At 35.9% G+C, this 22,989-nt stretch overlaps 4 protein-coding genes across 4 annotated transcripts; 2 read left to right on the forward strand and 2 right to left on the reverse strand.

Annotated features, from left to right (window-relative positions):
• Window positions 1–262: 262 nt before the first annotated feature.
• On the forward strand, window positions 263–4,716 carry LOC136284256 (glucose-6-phosphate 1-dehydrogenase-like). The gene is made up of 6 exons (XM_066174125.1): window positions 263–299; window positions 730–822; window positions 1,019–1,095; window positions 1,592–1,684; window positions 3,002–3,112; window positions 3,708–4,716. The coding sequence occupies exons 2-5, from the start codon at window positions 748–750 to the stop codon at window positions 3,090–3,092; spliced, it is 336 nt and encodes a 111-aa protein (XP_066030222.1). The 5' UTR covers window positions 263–299; window positions 730–747; the 3' UTR covers window positions 3,093–3,112; window positions 3,708–4,716.
• A 175-nt stretch (window positions 4,717–4,891) lies between these two features.
• On the reverse strand, window positions 4,892–6,885 carry LOC131768622 (EKC/KEOPS complex subunit LAGE3-like). Its single transcript, XM_059084344.2, has 3 exons — window positions 6,557–6,885; window positions 6,329–6,457; window positions 4,892–5,449 (listed from the first exon to the last, which is right to left on the reverse strand). Exons 1-3 carry the CDS (start codon window positions 6,571–6,573, stop codon window positions 5,332–5,334), a joined length of 264 nt encoding a protein of 87 aa, XP_058940327.1. The 5' UTR covers window positions 6,574–6,885; the 3' UTR covers window positions 4,892–5,331.
• Window positions 6,620–10,776, forward strand: LOC131768659 (dual specificity tyrosine-phosphorylation-regulated kinase 2-like). The gene is made up of 2 exons (XM_066174124.1): window positions 6,620–6,732; window positions 8,253–10,776. The coding sequence occupies exon 2, from the start codon at window positions 8,513–8,515 to the stop codon at window positions 10,247–10,249; it is 1,737 nt and encodes a 578-aa protein (XP_066030221.1). The 5' UTR covers window positions 6,620–6,732; window positions 8,253–8,512; the 3' UTR covers window positions 10,250–10,776.
• Window positions 10,777–12,685: 1,909 nt separating this feature from the next.
• Window positions 12,686–20,942, reverse strand: LOC131768635 (F-box/LRR-repeat protein 5-like). Its single transcript, XM_059084357.2, has 8 exons — window positions 20,775–20,942; window positions 19,934–20,272; window positions 18,254–18,346; window positions 17,411–17,931; window positions 16,510–16,717; window positions 15,933–16,015; window positions 14,747–15,022; window positions 12,686–14,166 (listed from the first exon to the last, which is right to left on the reverse strand). Exons 1-8 carry the CDS (start codon window positions 20,925–20,927, stop codon window positions 13,938–13,940), a joined length of 1,902 nt encoding a protein of 633 aa, XP_058940340.2. The 5' UTR covers window positions 20,928–20,942; the 3' UTR covers window positions 12,686–13,937.
• Window positions 20,943–22,989: the final 2,047 nt, after the last annotated feature.

Genomic DNA, 22,989 nt, shown 5'->3' on the forward strand with positions numbered 1-22,989 from the left:
ATTATTATCATAATCAATCCTCAGCCTTCTATAGACTTAACACAATTAAATACAAGTTTTACTTATCTTTACAATATCTCAAAATAAAATTAGTTAAAGTTTTTAATTTACTTTTAAGATTGTTGTCAGAAGCAATCATTAGCTTTTACACTAAAAATCACCATCGTACTTCTCATTCTCTAGCTCTGAATGAGCGTTAAGGCAGAGGTCCCGCATGCAGTTCCTTGACAAACCTGGAGATAACGTTGAAGGAGGACTGCAAGAGGAATGAGTTAGTGGTCAGACTTCAGCCAAATGAGGTATGGCAGAAATTTCCCATTTTTATTAATAAATAATAATAGTGTTCCCAATGGTATCAATTTTCAATTTGTGAAAATGTTCATTAATAATCATAATGCTAATGATAATGATAATAAGAATAATGAATCATAATAATAATAACAATCCAATATCTCACTGATTGTGGGTGGATATCAAAACTGTGATGACAATATCCTCACATGTAAAAGATGTGAAACAATGCATCACTCAAGTTGGGAAAAATTCAACTTCCCCTACCCTTCCCCCCCAGACATTTGAACTTTCAAGGATTAGTTCTTTTTTAAAAACTTCTGCCCCCCCCCACCAAAAAAAAGAAAATGAGAGTAGTGCCTGAAAAATATCACATCAAAGTGCATTGAAACAATTGTTTTGTTTTTAGTGAAGGAAATATTTTGTTGGATTTTACAGGCTGTTTATGTCAAGTTGATGATTAAGGAAGCAGGAATGTCCTTTGAACCAAAAGAATCAGAGTTGGACTTAACATATTCTGACAGATACACAGTATGTTTTTTTCTATCTGTCAGAATTAGCTTCTTTTTGCGGTGTGGTTGTAGCTTTTCAGTTACTTAAAAGTTTGTTCTTTCTATCATGTAAATCCCAATGAATAAACAATTTTTCAGGCATTTGTGTCAGCTAATAGTATTCTTCAAACATTGCACAACATTTGAATACTTAACACTTTTGTTTTACTTAACAGAATGTGAAGATGCCTGATGCCTATGAGAGACTTATTCTTGATGTGTTTTCTGGAAATCAAGCTCATTTTGTCAGAAGGTACAAACAAATAAGACTGTTGGGTTTATCTCAATGGTGTAGACCACAATACAATTGATAACAAGTTGTATCATGCTGTTCACTATGTACTTTTTCAAGAACACGTTAGTGTGAGAGGTGATTGGGACAAGTGTGCTACAAAAGCTTCCTTATATTTGACACAGAGAATTTTGAGAAATATTTGTTTTTCCAATGGAATTTGGTCACCACAATCAGTTGCACAAATGAAAACTTGTTAGAGGTCGTGCAACTGATTGCAGCAATGTTTAACTCTGTCTAAGAACAAAAGTTTTTTGTACAAATCTCCTTGCCATGGGGAGCAAAGTTTTGCTGCCATTTGTTTCAGTAAAGTTTTGCAGTAAATTCTTGCATCATGTGTCTTGGTCTGAAAACTTAGGAACTGTTTAATTCTTTTATATTGCTATAATTTTATTGTGATTTTCTCTACATATAATAAGTTAGTAATTTTATGGGTCACACATTTTTTTATTTCCAGTGATGAGCTTGCCGAGGCCTGGAGAATTTTTACCCCTATTCTCCATCAGATTGAAAAGGAGAATGTAAAACCAATTCCTTATCAGTTTGGAAGGTATTAACTCTTGTTAATAATGGACATGTGCTAAACAAGTTCAGTTATAGCAGTCAAGCACTTTCAATGATCAATTAAAAATGAATAACAGCCAATCGTTAACAAAAATGACCCTAAGTTTGTCAAACGTAACAGTTGGTAGAGGAAGGTCAATCACTTTGTCATGGTTAGTATGTCACTGTTAGATACACTGGGACTGTATCACTGATAACTCAATATTGAAAACACCCAATCATGCAACTAAATTTGAAGACATGAACAGATTTCTCCTCTAATTTGAAATAAATTTAATTACTTATAAATTTTCCTAGGCAACAAATTGTACTCAATTGTTTAGTCTTTAAGAAATTTACAGATACTTGTCCTTGTTCATTCCAAATTGCTCTAGAAATTATTTGACCCTCCTACACAAAGCTGACAAGATCCTCAGTCAAACTGTATCACTCACACAGTGTGGCTTAGTCATATTTGGATTCTAGGGATTGTTGCTTTCACTTGCATTTAAGGTCAACTTAGTTCAAGGTTAAATCTTTCTTACTGATAGTTAAACCAACTTATGTATACTGATTGTTACCAAAGATGAAAGTCAGGCAAGAAAACACTCCCTACAGAAGGCCCAGAAGTCGTGGTCATATAGACTGAGGCACATGAAAACTGCACATTTCCTTTAAAAATTGATTTTTTTTTAAACCCAGGACCCCCAAGAATCATAAGCATCAAATTTCTCCTTACAGTATTATCCCTAAATCAAACAGTAAGATCATAAGAATAAAGGAAATGATAGCAAACTCAAGTTCTTGATTAAAAAAGTTGAAAAGATGAAAGTCAGGCAAGAAAACACTCCTTATAGGAGGCCCAGAAGTCATGGTCATATAGAGGCACATGAAACCACACAGTTCCTTTAAAAATTGATTTTTTTTAACCCAGGACCCCCCATAATCATAAGATCAAATTTCTCCTTACAGTACTATCCCTGAATCAAACAGTAAGATCAGAAGAATAAAGGAAATGATAGCAAACTCAAGCTCTTGATTTTTTGACAAATTCTTCTCATTAATAACATTCAAAATGCACAGAGAACTTGCATACTGATCTTACAGTGTGTGTAAAGGGCTAGAAACTCAGTACGACTGTGTATAAAAAGTTCAACTTATTTTGCATAAATCTTAATTTTTCATTTTTATATAGGCAAAACATGCACATCCACTAATCATGAGGTAAATTGTCTTCAGTTTGATTTGCCATTTTTTGGCAGTCATTGAGATTTTTTTTTTCTTTCTTTCTTTTTGTTTTGTTATGTTTTGTTTTTTTGGACAGCCGAGGACCATTAGAATCTGATACTCTTATCAAAGACAGTGGATTTCTTTACAGTGGAACATATAAGTGGGAAAAGAAAGCTAAAAAGTAGATCATTACTTTAAAACTCAGGTATGACTGCCATGATTTTATTCAATATTGGATTTTTACAGTTTGTGTAAATAACAAAAGCCTCAAATCAGCTGTAGCAGGATCAAACTGCAAGATTTTACCTGTCTGATTACCAGTTGCTGGCAATTGAACAATTAAACAGCTGATGAAAATTACACTTTAACCCTTTAACCCCTTAGTGTGACTAGCATCTAATTTCTCCTTGCAGTATCACCCCTGAATTATGCAGTATGGTCAAGAGAATAAAGTAATTGATCACAAACTAAAGTTGCTCTTGATTGTAAAACAAATTCTCCCTAGGAAATGCCTAGAGAACAGTATGGAGAATATGCAAACTGATGTTGGGTGTAAAGGGTTAAATGTTACAAGCCAAATTATTACTCAGAAAATGCCAATCAATCAAAACGCCTGGAAAACTCTTGGGCACCCTGCTCCTAGAGCTTAAGCTTAAGAACAAATTAACCAATGACATTGATCTCGTGAGAAAAAGGGTTTTCTGAAGCCACTTTCCAACCAGAGTGATGGGACCAATCAGTTTTTTTATTCTTTGTTTATATGTAGAACACTGAAGTGTGAAATTTTTGCTAATTTGCAGGTTAACTCTTTTCAGTTGATAATCAACATGAAAGTTGCAGTTGTTTCTCCTGTTGCTGATCAATTAGCGGAATTTGAAAATGACAGTTTGTCACAACTTTTATATTAACTCACTCATTGCGTAACTTAACCTAAATTTCTTATTACAATCCTTTTCTTGCCACTTTCACTTAAATGATTTGTTTCATACTTCAGTTGTCTCCAGCTTTTGAGAGGTGGTCACTATTTAGCTAGTATTAGTTTCAGTTGTGTCTCTTTTTATTTGTGTTTTTATGACACTTTTTTTCTCTGAGAAATATGAAGTAGAAGTAGTCTACCCTTTGTTGCCTTACAACATATCAAGTCATCCATCTGCAAGATGAATATTTCCACATTTTCAGGGAATTATATGTGGTCAGTTGTGCTTTTTTTTTCACCCCGTTTGAACTGATGCACAGGTGAAACAAACTAGGACTGTTATTTGGGCAGTTTCCCAGCATGTAGGGTTCTGTTGGACCATAGGTTTTTTTTTAATCAAAATGCGTATATGTGGTACAGCTGAAAGTCATACCAAAACACTAATGTCAAAATATTTGGCTTTGTTTTTTTCAAGAGTCCAAGGGTAATTGCATAGATCTCTATTTAAATGTTCAAAGGTGAATCACTTTACATACTTTTCCCCTTAAGTATGAACATAGTTTGACTTGCCCTGCAATAAGCAGACATGATACATACTGGTACATGTTTTACAAGGTTAACTGTAAGATATAAAAATGTACTATTTCAACAACAGGCGACTTTCTAGGTAGAGTTTTCCCTTGTATTTGGTTTGAATTAATTTTAGATATCATAAGAATTAATAATGTTGCAGCCATCAAGAGTCCTGCTCAAAGCATTCATTTTAGTTACAAAAGCTGCTTCATAAGGTCAAAACCTAGCACATTTGTAATGCTAGCTATTATTCAAAGACTTAGTGTGGTAACTTAGGCTTAAGTAAATAATGTTTGATTCCCTTCTCAAGAGAGAGAAGAGAGAGAAGAAATAATAAAATGTGCCTTACTTCGTTGTCTGTTACTATTAATAGTTATTTTGCACATTGTTTCACTATGAAAAGTCCATGACCACATAAAGTACATGTACTCTTAAATAACAAGAAAGAAATGACAGTTTCCAACTTTACCATGTGGTTGCTAAAACATGACTGTTTATGGTGTAATTTCAACACAAGTGAGAAGCACACCATGGTAACTTCCATTACCTCAAAATTCCTGCTGTGAAACTGCAAAAATGTTTAAGATACATTTACCATGTTTTTCAGTTGTTGAGGCAAACACTAAAGTAAAACACAGACATGAGTCCATGCCAACACATATGTGGTTTGTATCCTTGCCACTTGAAACCTATTTTTTCAGTACACAATTCCAAGCAAAACGGCTCATTAATAACAACAAGATAATGGCAGCTGGCAAGTACTTAACAGTAATTTACCTATTAGGTAGAGTGTTTGTTAAGCACATGGAGCACCTTTGTAATGCTGTGAGGTCAATTTTGACTGGGTAATTACCCAATATAAATCAACCTATCCTGCTGGTGTTGCAATAAACTCTCTCTCCAAAAAAATGGCTATCAGTTGATATCCAAGAAGGTTACGATTCTTCCAAGGGAGGACCAAATGCTTCAATTGTTTCTGTAACCAGAGTCAAATGGTCAAGGAAACCATTTGCACAGACTCTCAATGTCTTAGCTTCAGGGGATGATATTGTTCTGTAGGAATGAAAAGTGCTGGTCACACAAACAGTATCATGTCTTCCTGTAGGAAGTCTATTTTTACAGGCCTTTTTTCCCCCTAAATTACCAGCACAGAGAAAGAACAAACTGCAAGGGATTTGTTGAATCTTAATGCAAAGGGGTGGGGAGTGGAATATGACAAAAGAGACAATCACTATCTGTGTTCATGGTAGTCCATTTGATCACCTAAGAAGAGGGCTTTAAATAAACCAAAACCTTAGAGTATACCTGCCTGCATCCTGGTTGGTAGGATGACGTAGACTAACAATTATTTTTACACAGAAAGGTAAAATAAATCCTAAAACTCTCTACAGTTGTCAGTCCAATTCATTAACTGTAAGCTGGTTATATTCTAATATATGAATAATTGTTGATTATCTCGTCATACAGCCGCTTACGATGTGGATCAATAAGAGGAGAAGATAGTGATTGGTTACTTATTGTGTAATTCACGAATTAGAACATCCCCATCCTTTTTAACTTTAATATCTTGTAGCAACTTGATAAAGCTTGATAAAAACGTAACTATGTTACAAACAGCGGTTGTAGCAAAAACAAAGACCGAAGATCTGAAAATGAATACGTATCGCGACTAAATCACTATTAGAGGGATTAAAACCGGAGCTAGACGTTTCTGGCAAGAAATCATAACAAGATCATGTCAAATAAAGAAAATAAAGGAGTCTTCATTATCAAGTCTTAGCTTTCGAGGGTTTTCAATTACGCTACAACCTACAAACAGCTGAGGTTGATCCAAAGGTCCACTTTCCTTTCCCGGAAAAGAGCTTTCAAAAGTAATGCACAGTGAAACAAGTACATACACAGATGGAAAAGAGCTAAATTTGCAACACTTACACGTATAACACATTGTCTTTCACTGTTAGCTGTTTCTTGGCTCCGCCACGTTTTGGTTCCGGATCGACGGAGAGAGAATTGCGAACAATTTGCGCCTCAGACTCGGTCGAAAAAGGCACAGTAAGTTCCCTGAAAAAACGATTAAGAAATTCATTGAAAACAATTTTCAAACCAAACAAAACGGCAGTTCCTACTATAACTTGAAATATAAAAACCTCACAAACTCACAGCTTCAATTCCGCCATCTTGTCCAGGTGAGGCAATGACCGTGGGCTCAGCCGAAACGCGAAGAGCTCCTCGTGCTTCCTGGCTGGTCACGCGAATTTTCCCCAGCAAAATGCAACCATTGATAAATTTGAACGTATTTTCCTTTTTACTTAGCACTCACAGTTGATAATGCGTGGGTAAGTAACTAATAATAACTCTTTTAGTTCATTTTGTAAGGTGGTTTTTTGTTCAATCGAGGGAAAAGTGTGCTCCAGAAACCACATTACTTAACCATTGCAAAGTTGTTTTCAAGTGTTCGAAAAATTTGACCACGGATGCCACCAACTTGAATCTTACTTAGCAACCTTGTCGCCCTCTTGTGTTGTTGGAAAATAGTACTCCCACTCCTATTTTTCAAATAGAGTATTATTTTTTGTTTCCTAAAGGAGACATAATCTTTATTTGTGCTCTTTAAAAAATACAATTTTGCAATAAAGTTTTCATAAAATGTAAACTTTAAACTTCAAGCTGGCAAAGTGATAATCTCAAATTAGTGCTGTAACAGCACTAAGAAAAGGGTTTCTAATGTATTATGAATGACATTTGTCCATCAATACTGGCAATACTATGATTACAACAGTGCTTAAAGGTAATAGATTTTGATGAGAGCTTTGTATGGATGTTTCGTACTTACATATGAACCACAAGTGATTCCAGTTCTTTGTAGTCAAAATATTGATGATAATGATAGTCCTGATGAGATATCTTCATGCAAACACAAATACATTTACACATACTTATTGAGTTTCAAATAGTAAGCTCCTCAAAGAAGATGATTTAGAGAGATTTACCATGATTTTTTACTTACAATTGATATAATTATTTGATCTAATTGAAGTATTAAATAAGGCTTCATTAATAAAACCCATTTAATTCTTCTGACATAAATTTCTTGGACTTTTTTTCAAAAATGATACAGAGTAAATTCCTTCTGTTGAAAATAGCTACAAAAATGATAAATTCAGTGCTGAAAATGAACCCTTACTCTTGATAAAAATCATATGATTTATTTGTAATTTAGGCTAAGAATTAAAAATAACCAACAGGAAGTAACAAACAGGATCTGTGGCAATGGAAGTAATTTTTAAGCTTGAGTCAAACTTGCTTACCTGCTATGAATTAATTTTGGTTATAGTTGTGGCAGTTACATCATCAGCTACATCAAATGTGAGGTTATAGTCTATTTTCAGTCAGTTACTTTTAGAATTGTTATAGCATAAAGATGATGAAATATATCGAGAATTATTTTTTGGGTAGGTGATTTTTACTTAAATTTGAGATTTTTTCCGTTGTCATGTGTAAAGTATCAATTCAATTATCATAAAAATTGTGAAAAACGTTCTTTTTTCTTCCAATGTTAAATTTTTGACGATTTAACCGAAATAATTCTCACACGATGCTATAATAGGTCATCAGCTGTATGAAAATTGACGTTTTATTCTATTTCCGCCATTTCTTTCTGATAAAACACATAAAACTTATTGTCATAAATCTCTAAAATCCTTTGTGCATCAGCTGCTTCGTACGTAGTTCATCAGGATTAATTTAGTATAGTCCGCGAAAGGTAGTCATACCTACCTATTTTTAACAAGTTAATACGTGAAACAGTTTCAAAATTGAGATCATGATACAGTTAAACTTTCATTTTTTTTCTTAGAAGATGAAGTTCCTCGTCGAAAACAAAGAACCCTTCACACACGTCCGAACTATGACGTCACAACGAACTGGTTTGTTTACGTCTTGTGGTTTCCAAGACGCCACGGGAAAGCGCGCTGATTGGTTAGAAATCACCTGGCAACGACGCAACGAAACAACATCAAATGCGGCTGACAAAAGAGAAAGCAATTTATGAGGCTTGATTACTTCGTAGCTTCAAAACGAACAGAATACTGGCTTCGATCTTAACATTTATAACGTATGATGCTCACAACTAGTCAAAGAAAGCCATTAGCGGTTTCAAAGAGAGGAACTGGAGGAGATGGGATTTATATGGACCGAAACGGTAATGCGGATGTGTTACCTCCATTGAAACCGTCAACGAAGGGTAATGTGAAGGCTCACGAATCGAACGTTTCTGGAGCTTTACCGCTTGTTGGAGGAGTACAAGTACAACAACTATTTGAGGAAGAAACTAACCAACAAAACAAAGGAAAGGTTGCCAACGAAATACAAGGCCTTCCATCTGTTCATCGGCCAGTATCTTACTCAGGGAATGCTTCTCCAGCGTCAGGAAGGAGATCTAGCTTGAACGGATCGGGATCGCTGAAATCTAGAGGATTACCCATGGCGCCGGAGCAGGCAATGAAACAATTCATGCACAAGCTAACCAGCTACGAACATCATGAGATCTTTAATTATCCTCAAATCTGGTTTGTTGGTCCAAATGCGAAGAAACGTCAGGGTGTGGTTGGTGGTGCGAATAACGGAGGCTATGATGATGATCAGGGTTCTTACATTCAAGTTCCACATGATCATATTGCTTACCGCTACGAAGTTGTCAAGATTATCGGTAAGGGAAGCTTCGGGCAGGTTGTGAAAGCTTACGATCACAAGACTCAGACAAATGTGGCTTTGAAAATGGTCCGTAACGAGAAGCGATTCCACCGACAAGCTCAGGAAGAAATCAGGATTCTAGAACATCTGAAAAAGCAAGACAAAGACAACGGCCACAATATTATTCACATGCTGGAACATTTCAAATTTCGCGAACACGTTTGCATGACTTTCGAGTTGTTGAGCATGAACCTGTACGAACTCATAAAGAAAAACAAATTCCAGGGGTTTAGTCTACAACTGGTGCGGAAGTTCGCACACTCGATTCTTCAATGTAGTGACGCTCTACACCGAAATCGTATTATTCATTGTGATTTGAAACCAGAGAACATTCTTCTCAAACAGCAAGGACGGAGTGGAATTAAAGTGATTGATTTTGGCTCTAGTTGCTATGAACATCAGCGTATTTACACGTACATTCAAAGCCGATTTTACCGTGCGCCTGAAGTGATTCTTGGAGCAAAGTATGGTATGCCAATAGACATGTGGAGCTTTGGATGTATTTTAGCTGAACTTTTGACAGGATATCCTTTGTTTCCCGGTGAAGATGAAGGAGACCAGCTTGCTTGCATTATTGAACTACTTGGCATGCCTCCTCAGAAACTATTAGAAAACTCTAAGCGGGACAAGACGTTTATTAATTCGAAAGGACATCCAAGGTATTGTACAGCAACAACTCTTCCAGATGGAAGCACAGTTTTGACTGGTGGTCGTTCTCGACACGGTAAGACGCGAGGCCCTCCTGGCTCGAAAAAATGGCAAACGGCTTTGAAAGGCTGTGAAGATGCACAGTTCATCGATTTTCTAAAGCGATGTTTAGAATGGGACCCTTCTCAGCGTATGACTCCATCACAAGCCCTTCGTCATCCATGGCTTCGAAGGCGCTTGCCTCGAGCACCCGAATCGAACGCGTCAGTGGAGAAATCATACCACCAGCGTAATTCAGGCTCGGGAGTCGCCAAGCTTCCGCCAGCTGCCCCAACATCAGGGAAAACCAAGCCACGAAGACAAATCGAAGAGATCTTGGACGATGGTCGTGGGGTAACAGACTCTGCTAAACTTAACACCAGAACTGTGTTACCAAAAATAGTGGGAAGATAATTTTACTAGTCTTGCAAGAAGTACACGATTTTCTAAGCCCTTGATAAAAATCGAATATTTTTAACACCTTGCTTTTGTTATCAAGGTGACAATTGACTTTACTTTGCGAGAAAATTTTATTTTTTACCTCTCTTCGTTGTATTTTTTAGGAATTCTTAGAGTGTTTTAGGTTAATTACACCTTCAGAGGTAATTGAACGATGAACTGGTTCCTTTCAAATGTAAATCTTCTCTCCTCATACGTGTACGTTTGCGCAACAATGCTTACTAGGTGTTAGCTTTAAGCGAATTTTATTTACTGTTTTTGTCAAGGAAAGAATTCTATGATCTACCAAATAATAAGTTATAGAGAACTACGTGGTAAAACACCCTGTATATACGAGTGAAGTTAGGTGTTATTGTTATTATGCAACTTGTATATAAAATTTAGACAATTCCTATTCATGTTCGTGAAATTAACAAGAGGAATGTTGTTTATCCCATACATTTATGCGAGATAGGGAGGAAAAGAATAAATATTTTAACTTTTCCAAAAAAGTTTGTTTGATTCCTTGTAGATTGCTGTTGGAGTCGGACGTTTTTACTGTCATCTAAGTGGGAATGTGTGTCATTTCTAAAGATAGCCTAGTCGAGAATTTGCTTTGTTTTCCACGTCCCAGCTGGACACATAGGGATTCGTGTACTTGGTGAAACTTGATGAGCCTGTTCAAAAGCGACGGCATGATTACTGGTAGAAATCCCAAATAAGAAAACTTACTTAGAGAGCAACATTCTCGAAACTCTTCAAATTTCTCGTATTCTGGAGCCAGAATTTCATCTCGAGAAGTCTATCGCGATCTCCGAGGGTTCTTTGTGTAAAAGCTTCATATCTATCAATTACACAACAAAATTACTTCGAGATAACTTGGCCGCCAGCCTAAAATGCGATAAATTACTCAGCGAATTTAAGACAAGTTAGCAAACGGGCTTGCATAAAGAATTTATATGTAGCTAAATTGTCTTCAAAGTTACAACTTCAATACAGGAGCATGCGTTGCAATTTTCTGTGCTACACACCAACTGAACTTCAGTATTAAGCAAATTCTAAAAATCCATTTTATAATGCTACTAGGCTCATAAATGCAGTGGAGGATTGCAGAAAGTAAACATTTACCTTATTTTACTCGTCTTCCTAAAACCTGTCGCACACTAACATTGCAGTAAATATTGAACAGAATAAACGACACAAGTTTCAACTTTGGCTTCCACTGGGCTCGTTTCAAAAGTGGGGGAGGGACGGGAAAGGGAATAATCTCGACAAATTTTCTTAGATTAGCTCTTTAAACGGCTTCAATTGATAACAAGTTCAATGATGCACAATGTGAGGGTAGAAAAAGGGAAATTTATTTGTGCCCAGAAAAAGAAAGTATGTAAATGATGCTCATATTTGTCCTGCGTCTACAAGTTAATACGTGTTTAAACCAACTTTCTCTTACCACTACTTCCCTTAAGCCAATCATCAGAACAACTCAGACTTACAATGGTCGACTTTTCCAGAAACAATTTTCCAGATTTCTAAGGGTGAATTTGATTAGCCAGAAGGATTCACATACATTGATGCTGTGGGGTAAAAATCTCCTTCCTAATTTCCATCAAATTGCTTGCCTTCATCTTGCCAACGGTATAAGCTTGCAATTAAGAGTATTGATAGCATTAGTTATTATTTTTATAGTTTATCATACAATCAAATCCATATGAAGCAGACCCCTTACATGGTGGACACTCTGTATTACATGAACACTCCCAGCTTGAAGTTCTGGTATTGCCTGTAAGTGGTTATAATTGTGAAAAAAAAACAGCTACTGTGTCCAATTATTATCTCTGAGGTAGACATGGACACTGATAATCAACCCTTTCGTGATTAAAAACCTGTGCACACAATAATTGACACTTTGATTAGTTCAAACTCTTCAATTTTTTATAAGAGCTAAAAAAAAGTAACATGTTCAACCAACACTTACATGAAGCAAAATGCCTCTATTAAGCAGTCAATCATACTTGCACTCAAACTTTTGATCTTTTTTACTTTATCACAAGTCCTAATCTGTGCACCATTTCCAGATTATCTTCCAGACGAGTTGTGCTAAGAAGGCTCTGCTAGGGGCAAGACTTAAGTGAAAGACTTGCAGCTTTCATATTGCAATGGGTAAATGCATCTTATTTTATCATGCAGCATGGGATATTGTGCTTTAAGGACTTAACTACATTTTGTTAATGGTGGACAATTAAGACAAATTGATGTTTAAAAAAAAACCTGCTAACTTTTCAAATTGAGGTGTAGAATTGAAAAGGTGGATGTTTGAAAAGGATGATATCAAAGTCAAATGGTAACAAAACATCCTCATTTTCATAGCAGGGGTACTTTACCAGCTAAATCATCAAGAAGAACTACTTTGCATAACCTTTGTAACAACATTATTCATATTTATGTATTCATTACATGCACTTTGCCATTGTTGTACATATCTAATCTCACAATTGGCATCAAAAGTGTTCCTGTCTATGATATGCTTTTAGCTTGTCTTTTACACTATTTAAAAGAGCGCTAAATATAAAATTACAGTAATTTTTTTAAACTCTCCAACTCCCATGAGTGACCAAGACAGAATTTCTCTTTATAATATCAACACAATATCGAGCAGACGAGTGATTAGAATAAAGAAAAATATCAATTAGGGTATTTTAAGTTTGTCCAATACCAAATTCTCAAAACTAACATCACAAGAACTGTATGGCAGACAGTGAGAAAAATTACTAAATGAGATCTTGGGAGTTAAAGGGTTAATCAACTTTTTTCACTTGACTCTTTTCTCTCATTTTTTTAAAATCATGTTTTAAACTCAGAAAATGGTGAAAACTTTGATTTGATTCTGACAGGTTCATACTGTACTGACCTGAATAACAATTAAGTTTAGGATATGCAAAAAACAGTCCTGTTTTGCTTTTATTTTTCTCAGAGTTGATTAGCTTTTTCCTCGAAACACAGAGAAAGTTTTGTAAGTTTCACAACTTCTGTATATATCTTCTTCACCTTTATCAAACACAACTATCACACACTTTTTCTTTTTTAAAGTCAGTTTGCTTTCTTTTGACTCAATCAGTGGTACTATCCACATGTTTTTTTGCAATTGTAATAAATGCCAATCAAAACTGATATCTGTTATTTGAAATCCAAAGCCATAAGCCTTTGATTTACAAAACAAAATATTGATCCTATACAATAGTAAGTTTGCTCTCTTTTGACTAATCAATTGCATTATCATGTGTTTTTTCACAATTGTAATAAATGCCAATCAAACCTGATGTCTGTAATATGAAATCCAATACCATAAGCCTTTAATTTACAAAACAAAATATTGATTCTTTATAAGAAAAAAAAATTGGAAAAGAAATTGGAAACAAAACTATACAATAAAACAAGACTGCAACTACCAACCATTACAGTGTCTACCCAAAAGTTTATGTAGACTTGGTATGACACAAACAACAGTTAGTGTACAGTCAAAGGTAATATCAGTTTCATAGTGGCACCAAACAAAGAAGTTCTCACAAATGAACTAACTATTAACAACAACAAGTACATAATCAAACTTCTTTCAAGCTCAATGCTGAGATGCACATTTTTGTGCGCACTATGAACATGCAATAAGTTACTCCCCAGTGCGGCAGCAGACACGATTTTTACACTGCAGATTCTGGCATCCACTGGCTGTCTCTGGGTAGGGACCCTCATCAATGTTATCACAATAGAAAAACTCTGTATGATCCAAAGCTGGACAAACAAAAACCAAGTCCAAAAGTCCTTCAGCTGTCACATGTAAGCAGCCTGACAAGTCCAAATGCCTAAGCTTGGGAAGTCCTCCATACTTTGCCAATGCCCTGCATAAACAAAGTTGCACCAGGTACATTAGTATAGCAACAGTAATATGATGAATACCATTTCATTAAAATAAATAAAAAGATGATAAAAATGATGTAAAATGAAGGAGTCATTTCTCTGTGCAGATGTCAGCTTGTCAAGGAGAAATTTGAATGTCACACCAAAAAATAACATTATTATAATTTTTTTTTTTTTAAATAAATCAGGACTGGTTCACATTTTGTCAACTTAAGGGCAGCATAAAGGAGAACTATCTATGCTTTTAACAAAAAATTCCATTACAGATCCTTCAACATAATTTAAAATGATTTCAGAAATGTGCCTTTGTTCCTAGGCTTACTATCCACACTAGTCTCGTAAATCTTTCCATTGAAAATGAAGGTTTCAAACAAGATAAATCCAAAATAGCCAAATTAGACCTTTGATTTTTTTCAGTTGAATACTTATTATTATTATGATACACATGTTCAAGAATATAGTCAATAATTTTTTCCAGCATAGGCAGGAAATGTTTTTCTATTTCCGGAGGAAAAAATAAAAGTTTCAAATTCATCTTATGTGTCTAGTGTTATCACTGACCTGAGACCTGCATCAGTAATCTGGTAACAACCTGATAGTCCAAGATAGACAAGCTCTCTTTTAGCTGTCTCTGGAGTGATACCAGTACTTATCAATCTGCCACAAGAACAGATTGTATGGCAGTCACAACTGCTATCCTCAATGTCAGAAATTCCTGATCCAACTGGAAGTTTACCCAGTGATGAAGACAATTTAAACAAAGTTTTGTCTGTGATGTTTTTGCAGCCAGATACATCAAGATGTTCCAACTGTAAGCCACCACCCTTTCGAAACAATCTGAAATTACAAAAAGGGTTCATTTAAGATGTTTTCAGTTGATGAATGCATCACTTTTGGAACAATACATTTATATCCTGTCTACAGCTTCCTGATCATGCAAGAAAAAGGTTTGATTTAAAAACAGATCTTGCACAGTCAGCTTTTACAACAAGCTCAACAAACCTAAATATGTTTTTGGTGGAAATATAGAAAAGGCTTTCCAGTCTTTCCTATGCTATTTCTTGGCCATTTACAGGTAATATTTATAATAATGATACTTCATTCATATAGCACTATTTCTATTGCCATCCAATAGCACTTTACAATGACTGAAAATAAACATATTAAAGTGCTTGAAAATCCCAATTAGCAGGAGGCAGACCAGTTGGCTATTTACACAGCCCAACCAGGGAGTTAAACCTGGGGCAGCTGAGAACAAATCCAGAGAATGTCAGGGTGAAGAACTTGAACCCAGGACTATCAGATTACAAGTCCAGCACCCTAACCACTTCACCACACTGCCTCCTACCGGTCCATATCACTCTGTCAAATTTCAAAGTTTGAGTTAGAATCTACATTAAGGGTTTTTTTGTTGTTGTTAGCCCCTTTTATTTCTGAGTCAGTAATAACTTGGAAAGGGGTTGGGAGGTTTGCCTATAACTGAGATCAAGAAGGTAGACAAATGTTATCCTTACTTTGAACATGACAAAGAACTAGATGCAATTGGCTACTAATGTGGTGATTGTCATGGGGGACTTCTAAATAAAATAGGACATCCAATACAACCTATGCAGCATTGGAAGGAAGGTGTTGATTGGAAAAAAGGGGTTGGTGTCTATTACATTATTTAAAGTGCACGTTTAATCAAAAATTCATTTGATTTATATTAACAAATTACAACTCAAGACAGATCTGCATTCTCACTTACCCTTTCAAACCCAAGTCTGACACTGCAGTTTGAGATAAATCAAGCTGCCTTAGATTGGGACACTGAGACAAAATCTTGAATGCCTGTGCAAGTTATGAGCCAAAGTTACTTAATAACTAGATACTTTTAACAAAATTAGACAGAAGTTAAAAGCACTCTAATACAAAGCAAAGCACCATTACTCCATTTCACAACAGTGTTTGTCAATAGTGAAATGGGCAGTGAAAATGAGCCATATAAATCTGACATTACATAGCAGTTTATCAGAACACAGGAAAATGACTTCACAAGACCTTGTTTACAGTGTTAGACCATGAGTGACTGGCTCTTTATTCACACCCCCTGTTATAAAATGGATTATAAACCTGATAGGGACTTTCATCTGACTTAATTTGGCCATCCACATAAATCATTTTAGATAAACATGATACTATAACAACTCAAGTAATAGCAGCATCTTCTTGCCAAAATTTTGGGCTCAAAATCATGCATGCAGCATGTATACAAGACCATTGCTTTCAGAGGGAGTAACCTGACCTGTATGGGGTCACAGCATTCACTTAAGCTACTAACTCACCAAACCATTACTCAACATTGGACAACAGCCAAGTTTTAACACCCACACAGTTGGACCAATCATTGGTATCAGGTATCGAACCAAACCCAGCAGCTGATGTATCTCTGTGTGTGTCTCACTGTCACTGTCTCCATCATAACTGGACTCAGTGTCACTGGACTCAGTGTCACTGGACCCTTCCTTGTCCAAGTCTGTGTCAGTAAAAGAACTTCCGCACAAAAAATTTCTTTAGTTAGTATATCATGTAATGGAACCAAAATCAGATTACCATCTGAACAATATGGTACTAATAAATACTGGTTAAAATTCTATCCAACTTGAAAGTCTTACTGCTTTATTACATTCCAGCAAATCCATTTTCCCACAATGCAAAAAATTCCATTAATAAAGTAATTATTCAAAAAGATTCTCAAGTCAGTTGAAGAAAAGACAAGGTATGTAATTATACCTTTCAAGTAAACAAATAATATACTAAGCTAGCTGAAAACATTTTCAATTCATTGACATCTATGTTATACCTAAAATAGCTACAGTACACAGGGAGTAGTCCAAAGGGTTCCAAAGAATCACAAAATTAGCTGCTAAAACTGGCTGTTTACAAGAGCTATTGTAAAAAAAAAAATGGGGAGAACCACTTCCTGATAACAACGACATGATTATTAATCATTTCAATCTTAGTCAACATTATTTATAACTTTTCTGTGAGTATGCATGACGAAAGTTCAGTTACTGAGTAATGTGCAGAATAGATATGGTACCCATTCATTCTGGACATAAAGATAAATCCAATGACATTACCCTTAGTTTCGAAAGTCTTCTCATCTTCAGAAATGGCCAGCCACCTAAGCTCTGGACATTTTAACACGATCAAAGGTGACTTATTCTACTCAATGCCTCTTACCTGCCATCAAATCCCAAACTTGGTATCTCCGAATCACAGTTACAAGAGCACATGTCATCACTATCTGCACCAAACCTCCAATCCTTTTTAAAGATCCAGCGCACAGGATAAAGCTCTCTCCATAAGTCACCATCTCGAGCAGAGTGTGACCATTTCTGACAAACCTGGGCACAATGGCATAAGTCTTTGGGGCCCAGGTAAGAAAAAATCTTTAGTGTGATTTCAGGTGGAAAACTCAGCAGCAAAGGTTGTTCTTTTTCAGTCACAACATCAACCTCAGCTTTCAAAGTCCTTTTTGTGAGGTTGTTTTCACTAGTCTTAAAATTGTCTGCTGTGGACATGCCTGATTTTAGGTACATCCTTTCTTTTGATGAATGTTCTGTAGCACTTGAGTTTGTGTCCACTGAAGAAGATTTGTTACCCTCATTGTCAGGATTTTGATAAGTTTCAGCATCAAATGCACTATTCTTGTTAATTTGTGAGGTGAGAGGAGGAGACCCTGTTTCGTGGGAACATGAATGCTGAAAGATAAATAAAACTCAACTTCAAAGTTTGGCATAACTTTGATTAAAATTTTAACAAACAGTTGCCAATCTAAGTGTTGGTTGTTGACAAAAAGCAAATTTCAGATCAAATTGACTTTTCTCTTTAAGATATGTGTTTTAAACTGAATGATTATAAATATTATCCCAACAAAATGTTAACAGTCAAGCCAACAAATTATTCAATAATTAAATATAAGTTTTGGAAAAACTTGTTGGAGCTATACACTCTCTAATTTTTCACCACATCTATAAATCCGAACACCACAACATTTAGGGGAAAAAGCTATGAACAATGTACCTCAGTAAAAGCAGAGTGCAACTGATGAACCCTGGTTTTGATTTCTTTCAATTCCTCAAATGTGAAGTATTCCATAAGTAACGGCTGGAAAACCTGAAAACATCAGAGAGGATGCCATGTGGCAGTCTTAGTGTACATTTATAACATCAATAACAAAGAAGATTTTAGGGATCTCTATGATTTTTATACAAGAATTTGCTATCAAATTAACTAATAATCATATGACCATATCAGATTGAGAGAGAGATGTCTGCCTGAGATTAAGCTCTTGAGTGTTAAGTATGATATACAAAGTAAGTTATGATTGTTTCTTTGGTCTGACACAAACAAAGCAACGGTATGTACAGCACCCACAAGGTTCAATGTAGGGATTTTAATTGACTGTGACTACACCTGGGGTCTTTCCTTGAGGCACATCCTTCAAATAAAATCAACTCAGTCCCCTACCCAGAAACAAATTGTCCCTGAATAGGAGAAGATCAAAATAAAGGACAGCAATGGGAAGCAGGCAAAAGATTTATAAAAAGTTGGACACAAGTATGAACTATTCTGAAATATGACCAAGCTTAGTTCCTCCATTTTGGATCATGTGGTATTTCAAACTTACTACAGTAGCTATTTTCTGAAGTGTCCCCTAAGAAAACCTAGTAGTAAAACAGACATAGTAACTAAACTACATATAATGAAGACTTTAAATTTTGAACAAAGTCATCAAAAAGAAAAGAAAAGATGTAACCACTTTTCTGCAAGCAAGTAACAAAGACAGGAAATGTAACACCACACAATAGAGCCAAGCTTGGACCAAGGGCCAAAAGTTTGATTCCTCAGTGAGGACTCTGTTTTTTCTTCCCATGCTCACCATCAAACAAATACAGCTGCACATCTTTCTTTAACAGCACTACTGTACAAAAATAGCAGCTAAGATATAACATTGTACATTCCCAAATACCACCAACTTCACATTGGCAGAAATCTCTTTAGCAATACTCTCTTCCACGTGGAGCCCACACAAATGGCGTGATAGCTTTATATTTTGAATTTTGAAAAAGTGAAAGAGAATGTTACAAAGCTTCATATCATCCCACTAAATTATGATAATCCTTCTCATTTAATATCACAATAAAGTAACATGATTTACCTAAAATGTTTTGTATGGTCATTTTTGAGGCTGGAGACTGCAAATTTCAGCCACTTAAATGGTCCAGCAATTTCTCAATTTAATATGAATTCTGGCTAAACAGTTTTGGACTTATTTCAAGTAAAATCCTGCATGAAGAAACCTAAGACTTGCAAATAAACATGTGTATATTTTGGTACAAATGCCAAGGAAATTTTTTGAGAAAAGTCCTCTCCTTGCTGGAACACCCAAAAATCAACTTCTTTTCCCTTTTCCTTCTATCATACATGCAACAAAGCATCAATTGCTGAACCCATCAATTGACTTATATTCACCAAGTCTGGCTACATGAACAAAAACACACTACATTCTTGGTAAAAGTATGCTTACTTCCTTTCAGTATGAAATGAGAATATTCATCACAATTTAGTATGATGATATGAAGATTTTTGCCTTTCTCACGCATTTCATATACAAGTCAAATTATACAAACTGTCACATCAATTTGTCTGGACCCATCTCTGCCTGTTGCAGCAAAGGATTTCTCCTTCAAAAGCCTTTACCTCCTCTTCATGCCTCATGTGGGGGAGGAATTCTCTTTGAAATGATTCCAACGCTCCTTTGAGTCTGTCTTCAAATGTTCTCCTGTTCAAATTAGTTCTGCTTTTTGATGCACTTTTAAGTCCTTTCCTTGCTAATGACAAAATTTCCAAAACATGATTGTCTTTGTGAACATCACGCACAATAGCCTGAATCTGTTTACTAATCAAACGATGCTGCAAAACTTTCATAATGCAAGTATTTTCAATTTCCTCATGATGTTTCAGTTCTTGAAAGGTGGAGTTGATACACCCCAAAAGTCCGATCAGAGAAACATCGTCTTTAAAGTTGGTGGCCGAGAGCTGAAAGTCGTAAAACAATATTAAAAACCATCAACGTTATTTTAAAAGAACAAATTTAAGCCATATTTTCTTTGCATATATTTTAAATCAAATCAATGATACGCTAATACCAATTCCTGATCGATCCAATACCACATATTCGATAATACGAAGCGAAACTTGTGTTGTAGAATGGAGTTTCGTACAACTACTATGATTACAACACAGCTTAATTAACATCCTCAGAATCTCAACTTGCATTATTTTATTGAATAACGTTTGCCAACGTAGCTATATATCCTACATTAAAATGTTTATGTAAAAATAACATTTTATACAATATCATGCATACTTCGAGGAATCTTTCCAGGACTGGAGCTTTTATGAAAGCTAACGTAACCTTACGTGCATGTTGCAAAGACACTTAGAAAATTATCACAGAAAAGTTTGCGATAGAGCACATACCAGTAAAATCAGGAACCGAATAAGTTCACACACTTAACTTCAAACACCCAGTACATACCTTCTCTAAAGCTTCATAAACAAGCTGCTTCATCCGCAAGTGAGGTCCAGTAAAGACATCTATTTCCTCCGGCCAGGGTTGTTGACACAGCGCCATGTTTACAGTCTTGAGGTAGTAGAATTTCTTTACAGTTCGCATGGCTTGACGGGACATGACGTCATAATATTGCATCAAGTTATAGTTAGTAACCTCATTCACACGCTTTAATATGAATCGAAAGTCCATCAATTTCGCTGCTCCGGTTTTTCCCGTGTTTAGCCAAAAGTCGCCGTAGATAAATACGTAGGTAAAAAGATTTTCACCAAAGGACTTTAACAACTAAATCAAAAGGCATATGGAAACACTGTGTGTTGTGGGATAAATAAAGATGTCCACGTGCTTTTCACGTGACTTTCACGTGACTTTCACGAAAATTAACGCATGGAATAAGTTTGAGAATAATACATGGGTGCGCGCAGATATGGAATTTTTCTTCGAGTTTTCAACTCGTACCTCACGAGTTTAATTTTTTTTTCCTTAGCCAGTTTGCATTGTGAACGCTAAAGAGAGAGTATAGTAAGCCACAGATCACATACAACTAGAAGCTCACGATTCGGACGAGAACGTTTATGTCAGTATCTGAGCAACTGCGAATTTACCCCACCCCTACCTAACAACAGTCATCAAGTTAGGGTTAAAGCTGGGTTAGGGAGGGGTGGGTGCGCAGTTTCTCAGATCCCGACATTGCTCCATTTTCTTGACGGCGACGAAATGACCCTGCATGCCATAAGACTCCATTCATTGAGAAACGAGTGGAGATCGAAAGAGAATACAACTAAACTCGTGCTAGACTAGACTTTTTTCTGTTATCAGAGACATAAGAGATCAAGACGACGTAAACTTTAAAATTTCTTGTAAGAAACGATTGAACTTTCTTATTTACGATGGTGAATATAACGTTCAACCGCTCAGTCAGGGGTTCTACATTAAATAGGCGTAAGTTTTAGATTAAGCCGGTTAATAATTAATCATATAAATTAATTTTTAGACGAAAAATTAGCAATCTCATATAGCCTAATTTATCCAGAAACAAAATTGTCTGGTATCCATTTTCATTTTTGACGTAAAAATCAACCAAAAAGAGAAGGAGACATAAAGAATGAGTTGACCAAGCCTTGGTATTTTATGGAAGTGGGCCCTTGGCTCTTCATTATAATTTGGAAACAAAGTTTTTAACGTTTTTTACACTCTTTTCCCAAGGCGACATTTTATTTACACTTCAATTAAAATAACGGCAAAATGTTTAAGAAAAATCTTAACGTACATGGAAGATTTTCTCTCGGAGTGTGGCCTTGTTTATCAGAGCATCACGCTACAAGGTCTACAAGGACCATGATGGAGACTGTCCACTTTATTGTACATCGTAGGAGCCCTGTTAAGGACACAAAATTTCGCTTCAAATCGATAGGATCCCTTAGAGAATCAGTAACCTCTCCATTTCACTGTACTATATTTCAAGAACCTGTGTACATACTCCATTTCACGAAAAATTAGTAGGTTCCTTTTAGGGACTCCGTCATGCCAGGGATCATTAAGATTCGTGTATAGGCTATGCATTTCACTAAGATCTATTAGGTTCCTTTTAGGGATTCTATCGTCACTCCGAATCAATAGGATCCATTTATGTTCGGACTCACCATTTCGCTGTACATTATAAGATCCCTTTTGTGCATGTTGTCCCATATCAGCTAGTTAGATCATTTTCACCCTATGAACTGGTTCAGGTAGTTTGCGCATTTAGTTCCGCTAAACCGTTGTAGCTAGTTTGACATTATTCAACCCTGTCGGAGAATCTACGTTTTCTTGTCTCACCTTACTACGCGACATTTCAAGGCTACTGTTAGAGACTCTCAGTAACAACACACAATTTATCAAGGCAATTGTACCGAGTACAAATAATCGGTCATACTAAAAAAAAAAAACGACATCTCGTAATCAGCAAACAAGGTCCATAATACAGAGAGGAGTTTACACTTTAACTGAGAACCATGGATGCTGGAGAACTTGTCTAAGAGTTGGTCGCTGATCTGCTTCGAGATTCCACAAAGAATATAAACAATATTCTTGATCTCTGTTTAAAAAGGGAAAAGATAGATGATTATCGCTTTTAAACCAGATTTTCATGGAAAATTCCCTCGAAGTCCCTGCATTATCTCTAAGGACTTTTAGGTCCGTG

The sequence above is a fragment of the Pocillopora verrucosa genome, chromosome 11, assembly GCF_036669915.1.
Source record: "Pocillopora verrucosa isolate sample1 chromosome 11, ASM3666991v2, whole genome shotgun sequence".
Taxonomy (NCBI): domain Eukaryota; kingdom Metazoa; phylum Cnidaria; class Anthozoa; order Scleractinia; family Pocilloporidae; genus Pocillopora; species Pocillopora verrucosa.

What these genes read in the sequence shown, in the direction of transcription:
- LOC131768635 (XM_059084357.2), bottom strand. Translation starts at nt 20,927, where the DNA reads ATGTCCCGTCAAGCCATGCGAACTGTAAAGAAATTCTACTACCTCAAG. An exon ending in AGTTTGGGATTTGATGGCAG is followed by an intron (nt 16,718 to 17,410) that starts GTAAGAGGCATT and finishes TTTGTGCGGAAG; the next exon opens with TTCTTTTACTGACACAGACT. An exon ending in TCAGACTTGGGTTTGAAAGG is followed by an intron (nt 15,023 to 15,932) that starts GTAAGTGAGAAT and finishes TTGTAATTTCAG; the next exon opens with ATTGTTTCGAAAGGGTGGTG.
- LOC136284256 (XM_066174125.1), top strand. Translation starts at nt 748, where the DNA reads ATGATTAAGGAAGCAGGAATGTCCTTTGAACCAAAAGAATCAGAGTTG. An exon ending in CAAGCTCATTTTGTCAGAAG is followed by an intron (nt 1,096 to 1,591) that starts GTACAAACAAAT and finishes TTTTATTTCCAG; the next exon opens with TGATGAGCTTGCCGAGGCCT. An exon ending in ATTCCTTATCAGTTTGGAAG is followed by an intron (nt 1,685 to 3,001) that starts GTATTAACTCTT and finishes TTTTTTGGACAG; the next exon opens with CCGAGGACCATTAGAATCTG.
- LOC131768622 (XM_059084344.2), bottom strand. An exon ending in AAAGACAATGTGTTATACGT is followed by an intron (nt 5,450 to 6,328) that starts GTAAGTGTTGCA and finishes TCATTCCTACAG; the next exon opens with AACAATATCATCCCCTGAAG.
- LOC131768659 (XM_066174124.1), top strand. Translation starts at nt 8,513, where the DNA reads ATGATGCTCACAACTAGTCAAAGAAAGCCATTAGCGGTTTCAAAGAGA.